The following is an 8752-nucleotide window of genomic DNA, read 5'->3' as shown; positions in this document are numbered from 1 at the left end:
TGCATGAGCTAATTCTTTTGAATTGGACCCATCGGGATGCCCCAATTTTGCCTAAGTCTTTTTGTTTCCTTTTATGGAATTTTCATTTTGACTTAGCGGGCGTTTTTCTCCTTTTTCTTTTGAATGCTCCTTTTGAAGCACTTGATCCTTGGATATTGAATGTTGTGACTGCCATGTCGATTTTGATTTGTAAGCTTCGCCTTTGATACTTCCTCAATCTTGAATGATGTAATGAGGAAGAAGATTGTTGTGAATGTTATCTCTATTACTTCCTCAATCTTTGATGAATGCGAGGAAGAAAATATGCTTGAACCTTTGCTTGAACCTTGCTTGAATTCTTGCTTGGATTGACTGATTCTCTTAACAACCAAAATACACCATTGAATTAATTGAAATCTACCCTGCCCCTGGTTAAAATCAAGGTTTATTTGACAAAGTAGAAACAAACTCCAACTCCTGGCTCGAGGGGGTAACGAGGGATTAACATCCTTATATCTCCATTGTTTGGGAATGGAAACAATGCCTGTACATCCTCGGCTCGGTCTTACCTTGAAAGCATATATTTAGCTGGACTTAGTTTTTGTATTCGTCATTCTCCCTCAAGTTTGTTAATAACCCTAAAAAATAGAAATGTGTGACTGGAAAGTCATGGTAGTGAGTGAATGAATTGACTCCAAAACCTGCATGGTTGTCCCATTATAATTACTAATCTGAAGGTACAACTTTTATCTTGAGTAACACTTAGCGGTCGTAAGGGTTGAAATTGTGAGCACGGTAAGCACCTATTGATCCTAGGGATAATCTCCTTTGTAGATCCACTGACCTTGTTTCACTCCTTAGATCCTTAAACTTGTAGAAGTGAGGGCAACCTCGAATTTTCTTTGGACATGTCAAACCTGGCGGGAATAAATCGTTAGCGGTGGGTTTTCGTCGTATCGGAACTTCATGAGTTTCCTTTGACTGAACCTCTTTTGCTTCTCCTGAGGACAGTATCACTTATGACCCTTTTTTCCTTTGGTGTGGGGCTGACATATGTCGCATTCCCTCCATTGTAGTCATGCATTTCTGCTCAGGGTATTGCCCCAGTTGGACTGACCCTTGCCCCAGGTTATCGTAGAGCGTCCTTGAAAGTTTGATATGTTCTAAGATGAACCCCTTTATGACTAGATACATCTTGAGTGTATCTATGAGGGAACTCTTTGTTGAACTGATCCTTGCTCGATGAAAACCTTTATTGTATTCATAATCCTGTTATGACAAGGCATGGACACGTGGTTGGCATAGTGGAAGACATCTTTTTTTTTTTTTTGCAAGACCCAGATCTTTTATTCTCCTTTCTCCATAGTTTTTTTTCTTTGATTTTTTTGGGAGTTTCGGGAAACCGGCTAGCATGGTTGGTATGGATGCAGGCGAAGATAGAAATGCAAATGTGAATGTATGAATGCATGAAAATGCAAATGCATGCGTAAGCGAGAGACTCCTTGTACTGTAACTCCGTGTATGCAATGCGGACATGTAACATATGATCCTAGGGATAGCCTTAGAGGCGACATTAGACCCTCTTGGAATCTTTGCAGGATAAATGTTATGACACGCTAAGGGAAATCCCTTGGATTCGAGAGTATGCAGAAGATAGCGGCTAGTGACCGTTCTAGACAGTCACTAAATCTCATGGCCATCGAGAGGCCAATCAACGTGTACCAATGAATTTGTCCCTCGTGGGAAGGTTCTCTATGCGGAACACAACCTATCTAAGGACGATATGGACGAAGAGAAATCCCTACAGGCTAGGGATGTGATGTGTAAATGGAGATCCAAACCCTACAAATTAGAGGGTGCGCGGGAATAAGCATGGAGTGACCGTTCAGGACAGTCACTAGATTTCATAGCCATCGAGAGGCCAATCGAACGCATGCTAGTGAAGTTGTCCTTCGGGGAAGGACGCGTCATTGTGAAAACACGTGGATGTAACAGAAAATCCCTATATGCTAGGGAGTACGTAGTAGCAAGCACGGGGTGACCGTTCACGACAATCACCGAATCGCATGGCCATCGAGAGGCCAATTGACGTGCGTTAATGGAAATGTCCTTCGTGGGAAGGACGCGTAGTTGTAAGAATACAAGGATATAAAAATAAAATCCCCACAGGCTAGGGGATGCATAGATGGTGATGTCCTTCGTGGGAAAGACATGGTCTTTAGAAATTAGAGTCCCTACAGGCTAGGGACCACGTAGGGATACCTGCAAAAACGAAGCGCATAGATATCCAAAGCAAATAAATTGCAAACATATAATAAGCACATGAGCACAAAAGTCCTAGGTTCATAGGTTCGACGTAGCGGCTTAGGGTGCCTACCCTTCCCATTGGTATGTTCTAGAAGGTCTCATGGGGTCGTTCGTAGCCGCCGAGAACTTTTTGTCTCTTTAGATTTTAGAACAACTCATTTATCCATGAGGTTCGAATTTTAGGGGTAGGTTCCCAGAGAGATCAGCCAAATACCAAGTTCAGCCCTCAACAAGGTCGAGCCTCGTATCAGACCTTTCCGGATATTCAACCCACTCTGAGTGGAATTGTAATAAGACTCGTAGGCGATGTAATTCCCCTCTGGTCATTACTATAATTCCCACGCTTAGGCTTAACAGCAATTTATATACAACCCAAAAATGCAATAAAAATAACAAATGTTCAAATAATCAAATATTTAATTAAAATTGCTATAAACAAATTGAATTGTAAATAAATAAATAAGTAAAATTAAACAATTTAAATATTTATTTATAAACTTTAAACCCTAGAAATTGCAAATAAATATATAAATAAAAAATTTAAAAATTTAAATATAAAAGAAAAGAAATAAAACCTAAACCCTAATTTACAACCCTAATTTTGGCAAATTAGTCAAACCCTAAAAAATTTGCCAAAACCCTAAAAAGTTTGCCAAAAACCTAAACCCTGTCAAAACCTATAAGAGCCTAATAATTCACCATTAAGTGTCCCCAGCAGAGTCGCCAGCTGTAGCAACCTGCCTAAAATTTTAATGTTTAGAGTCGCCACCTATTCTACCAAGGCGAATAGGAAACCCTACGCAGTTAAGAGATCGGGGTAAGTTATTATAATCAGGTCGAGGGAAGGTGTTAGGCACCCTCAACCCTTTCCTAAGGCTTTGAATCTAAGGCAACAGTTTATGGCTAAAAGTTAAGGTTAATAGCTAAAGAAGTGAAAAGGGCAAAATTGAGATTTTAAGTGAATTGAGATTTTAGGGAGGGGGACTCGCCTTGGTTATCCAAGTGCCTACGTATCTCCTTAGGGAGAATCAGAGTCAACGTAGTTCGGGCACAGGGTTGTACGCCTTTGAATTAGAATTGAAGTTGTTTTGAGGCTTTTTGAATGGCCTATCGTAGTTTTAGAAGTTGTGATTTGAAAGGCATTTTGAATTGCCTGATTGACAAGGATGAAAATCCGTAGTGTCGTGGTTTAGTGTCTTTTAAGATTTGGGCGTACAACCCTGATTTGATATGGCACCGTTAGATGCGATGACCAATAGATTTGGTCAGTATAGCTAACGGATTATGGGGCATTGCTGGTTACTCAGATCGATAGATTGATCGTCGCGGGCAGCAAATTGACTGTGTTTTAATTTATGTATATTCTTATCTCTCGTCTAATGCGACTAATAGATTTAGTCGGGTCGAGGTGAGAATTTAAATAAAGGATTAATTAAATTATTTTATTGCTTTATTCGGATATTTGATCAGTACGACATAGAGAGTCGACTAATTCGAAGGCGGGATGAAATAGATATTCATCCGCCGTTTATCCGTTAAAGGGGAAGTTAGAATTGATTGTTTTTATTATTTTTATCTCTCGTCTAATGCGACTAATAGATTTAGTCGGTTCGGGGAGAGAATTAATTAAGGGTTAGTGTTCTTTGCCAAATGGGCAATGGGATTGGACAAACCCTAACGTATATAACCTTTCTAGGTTTTTTGTGATTTTTAATATTAATTAAAATTGATTAAAATCAATTAACTCGAATAATCGAGATGATCGGGAAAATAATTCCAAAGGATCACCTAATCCTAATTTATACTAATCCTAAAAATAAATTCATTACATTAAGTACAAATCATCATTATTTAACCTAATAAATAAATAAATGAAAAAATTGAATAGGAACCTGGATCCTGCGCTATGCACTTGGGAGTGTCCACCATGAGCTTACAGCTCCTGGGTCGTTGGATCCAATTCTGATGAGATCTGACGACTGTGGCTTGAGGACGTATCGTGTGTCAGCGCTGATGTACAGCACCGGATTTTGTATCAAGTTACATCACAGTTTAAAAATAAATGGTCTTTGGTGGGATTCGAACCCCCATCTCTAGATTTTCCAGCGCCACTCGTTACCACTCCTACTGAAGTAGTCCCCTTGTGAAAGAGCAAACGGAATAAATTATATACAAGCAAAAAAACGTTAATAGCCCAGTCAAAGTAAAGGTCCGTGTGGGGCCCGATCCAAGGTGTTCCAATCCTTATCTCTTCCACGACCACTCTTTCTCTACCACCATTAAGATACAACAAGCTTAGTCTTTTTCCTCTTTGATTTCTATATAAACAAAACAAAAAAAGCACATAAATAAGGGATCAAATAGAAAATGAAATTGCAAGCATCCTCCCCTATTGGAAATAGTATCGCGCACGGGAGGGACCGGAAAGCAAAAGGGGTGGCCGGAATCTCAGATCCGCAGCGGATGGAAGCCGCGCGGGATGCTGGCTGTCGGCGGAGGAGATGTGGTGTTGTTCTAGTGAATAAAATTGTTGTTACAATGTGTTAGCATCTTGGTTACTGTTAGTGAAAACAAAAATTAGTGATGAATGTAATTGTTAAACTTCTTACTATAACATGAATGAGTCTTTTTCTATAGAGAAAAGCATGAAAAGATATATATGTGAATGAAAACTTAAAGATATACTGTACGGCAAAAGGAGGAATTATGGTTAGAAAAATTGGCCTCCCTGGTTGACAAAAAAAGCACCCTATTTATCTTAGTCAAATTAGGGTTTTCTAATCTAATGGGCCTATTGCCCAACTAATTAATTTAATAAAAATAAAAAGAAAAATAATTCTAATAATAATATTAACAAACTTATAACTAATGTATGATTAATTCCTAATTAATTAATAACAAAAAGGTTAATGGTTCTATAATAACAAATACAATAATAATTAATAATATTAGTTAGTAACATATACACATGCATAAAAATGAATAAATAAGTATTGTAGAAAAAAAATGGTGAAGAAGAAATCCTGAGATATATGGGCCAACAGTTGGGCCCTAAATATCTGTTAATTGCACACCTCCGTTTGAAAAGAGTTTCATAAGAGCTCAGGTTCAACAATAGATATATTAAACGCTGCAGCCCTTAATTTTAACACCCTCAGTAAATTAACAGACGCGAACTTGATCGGGCAAATTTTTAGGGTATGACAGTATTAACAAAAAAAAATAAAAGAATGATATAAATTAAAGATTGTTCTTCTCTTTTTTATCGTAGCGATGTGCCATTCTTAGCGTTTTTAACATTTTGAATGACCGAGACTATAAGGGGAATTTGAAAAAGAAAAAAAAAAGAAAGTGGTTATAGTAAAAAGTGCTATTGAAATTCACATATTTTGTAAAATAAATGTTTTTTATTATTTTTTTAAGATTTTTGTAAAAAAAAATAAAATACTCTTGCTTTTAGAAATGTTTATTTTAGAAAAATACTTTTAAATAATATATTTTTGTTGCAATTATTTTAACAAATAGAAGAAAAAAATTATTAAGGCTTGAATTGAAAAAGAAAATACTCTACGTGATGACACTAACTTGACCAAATTAAATGTACTAGAAAAATTTCTTTCATTGTATTACTTATTTAATATCATTTTACTAGATATAGGTAAGAATTCATTATTGGTATTATACCCATTTAATATCTATTCTTTGACTAGTCAAAAGGAAGAATACATTAAGTATTTTATTTTTTATTGTAAATAACAAAAATAATGGTATATATAACTTAAAGATAAGTGAACAAAAACATAAACATAAAGGAAAAATAGAGAGAAAACAGTTAATGGAAAAGTCTTGTTATTGAGTGAGAAATATTTAATTGAAGTGTTGAGAAGAGCATAATGGAAATTGTTGAGATAAGCACAATAATGAAAGTGTTGTTTGGAGCAATTTTGGTGATTTTGGTTCATATTTTGAATATCTTGGTGTTGAGGCCAAAATCACTAAGAGCAAAGCTTCAAAGACAGGGTATTAATGGCCCTTCTCCTCACTTCTACTTTGGCAATATTCCAGAAATGAAGAGACTTGTACAAGAAAACAACAATGGTGTTTCAACATCCATTTCTCATCATAACTGGCATTCTAATCTGTTCCCTTATATTTACGAGTGGAGAAAACAATATGGTAAATTATTTCATCCTTTATCTTAGTATTTTTTGATATATCAAATATGTTAATTTTTTAGTATGATAGGGTATGTTTCATTCATTCTAATATAAATTATATACATGTAGGTCCCATATTCTTGTTTTCTGCTGGGAGTATACAATGGTTACTAGTGACAGATATAGATATGGTGAAGGAAATTGTCCTATACACATCTTTGAATCTTGGGAAGCCTTCTTTTATGTCCAAAGATAATAAGCCACTCCTTGGAAAAGGTATAATATCATCAAATGGCCAACATTGGGCTCATCAAAGGAAGATAATTGCCCCTGAACTTTATCAAGAGAAAATGAAGGTAAGGGTATTAGTATTACAATTGCTTTTTTTTTATTTGGAATAGAAATCTATCATTATTTATAATCGAAAAAATCATGTTGTAGGCAAAGGTGAATATGATGGTGGACTCAACAAATGAACTGCTAAGATCATGGGATACCAAATTGAAAAAAGATGGAGATGGTATAGAGATTAAAATTGATCCAGACGTACGAAACTTATTGTTTGACGTAATTGCAAAAACTTGTTTTGGAAGCAGTTATGTTGAAGGAAGAGAAATATTCACAAAGTTTAGAGAACTTCAAAACATCATTTCCAAAGAAATTGCAGGAATTCCAGGCTATAGGTATGTGTTCTTTTCTTCTTTTAATATTTGTGTTCTTATGATTGTTAGATTGAGATCTCTGTAGCATCGACACATTGACATTTCTGGAAAAAAATGTATATGTGTCAGTATCCATGTTTGAAATTACGATAGTTGTGATTACATTTAATTTATTCATTTTTTAAAATTATTACCAATGTGGATGTATCAGTGTCTGTGTTTCATAGGTGAAAATTCTAATGAACAAAATGATATCATAATTTGTTGTAGATATTTGCCAAACAAAACTAATAGACAAATGTGGAAATTAGAAAAAGAGATCAATTCCAAGATATCGAAGCTCATAAAAAAACGCCAAAACGATGCTCGAGATGAACAAGATCTTTTACAAATGATACTTGACGGTGCAAAGAAATGCGACAGCGGTGGTAGTATCTTGCCGAATTCAATCTCTCGAGACATGTTTATAATAGATAATTGCAAAAATATATTTTTTGCTGGATATGATACTACTTCAAATGCTGCATCATGGTGCTTAATGTTGTTATCTATGCACCAAGATTGGCAAGATCGTGCTCGCGCTGAGGTGCTTGAAGTTGTTGGAAAAGATGGTAATGTTGATGCAAGTATGCTTAAAAGCTTGAAAATGGTATGTTTTATGCAATCTATGTACTAAGTTAAGTGTTTCGAATTCTGCTAGGTACTAACAATTCTTGTGTACTGCACTGCAGTTAACTATGGTGATTCAAGAGACATTGAGGCTTTATCCACCCGCGTCATCACTTTATCGAGAAGTTTATGAAGACATTGTCTTCAAAGGTCTCTTAGTTCCGAAAGGAACGAACATTCACATTCCAATGCCGATTTTGCATCAAGACTCGAAGCTTTGGGGGGATGATGCACATGAATTCAATCCGGAAAGATTTGCGAATGGAGTCCAAGGAGCATGCAAAATTCCACAAGTTTACATGCCATTTGGAATGGGGTCTCGTATATGTGTAGGACAACATTTGGCCATGGTTGAGTTGAAGGTGATGCTGTCTCTAATTCTGTTGAAGTTTCGCTTTTCTATATCGCCGAGTTATCGTCATTCGCCTTCGTTCCACATGCTTATTGCACCCGGTGGTGATGGAGTTGTTGTCAACATGACAAGAGTTTAATAAAAACCAATGTAGGTTGAAAAACATGACAAGAGTCTAATAAAAACCAATGTAGTTTGCATAAGGACCTTTGTCCAATTTTCTTGGAGTTGTTGATTGGCCTTGGGAAGGTTAATGTAAGTATTATGCAATAAAGTGTACTACAAATGGTTGTATTTGGAAATCCTGGCTAATTATGCTGCTAAACTTTGTCATTTCATTTCTGTTCTATGAGATTTATTTCTATCTTGCGTGTGATTCTAACCTTTTTATGATCAAATATGTCTAGCAGATGATTCAAAACATGATGCTTAATGAATCATAAGTTTTTTCAAAGTTAATCTTTAAAATTAGGCAGTCACAGCAATAATTCTGGCTTAATTAAGTCAATGAATTGTTGACAAAAACTATTCCATGTCCATCCACTTTTTATATAGATAAATAACATAATAAGGTGAAAATCATTAAAATAAAATAAAAATTAAGTAACACAATGAGTGTTAAATAT

The 8752-nt window shown here is 35.7% G+C and overlaps 1 protein-coding gene across 2 annotated transcripts; it reads left to right on the top strand.

Moving 5' to 3' along the window:
* Positions 1-6104: 6104 nt before the first annotated feature.
* LOC131617984 (cytochrome P450 714C2-like) lies at positions 6105-8505 on the top strand. Of its 2 annotated transcripts, XM_058889256.1 has the most exons (6): positions 6105-6462; positions 6573-6799; positions 6885-7126; positions 7376-7754; positions 7837-8280; positions 8321-8505. In XM_058889256.1, the coding sequence occupies exons 1-5, from the start codon at positions 6180-6182 to the stop codon at positions 8263-8265; spliced, it is 1560 nt and encodes a 519-aa protein (XP_058745239.1). In that variant the 5' UTR covers positions 6105-6179; the 3' UTR covers positions 8266-8280; positions 8321-8505. The 2 variants fall into 2 exon arrangements, with proteins under 2 accessions (XP_058745239.1, XP_058745238.1); XM_058889255.1 differs by having other exon boundaries at positions 7837-8505.
* The last annotated feature ends 247 nt before the right edge of the window (positions 8506-8752 follow it).

Source organism: Vicia villosa, linkage group LG7, assembly GCF_029867415.1.
Source record: "Vicia villosa cultivar HV-30 ecotype Madison, WI linkage group LG7, Vvil1.0, whole genome shotgun sequence".
Lineage (NCBI taxonomy): Eukaryota > Viridiplantae > Streptophyta > Magnoliopsida > Fabales > Fabaceae > Vicia > Vicia villosa.
This window is presented reverse-complemented; position numbering and strand designations above follow the sequence as displayed.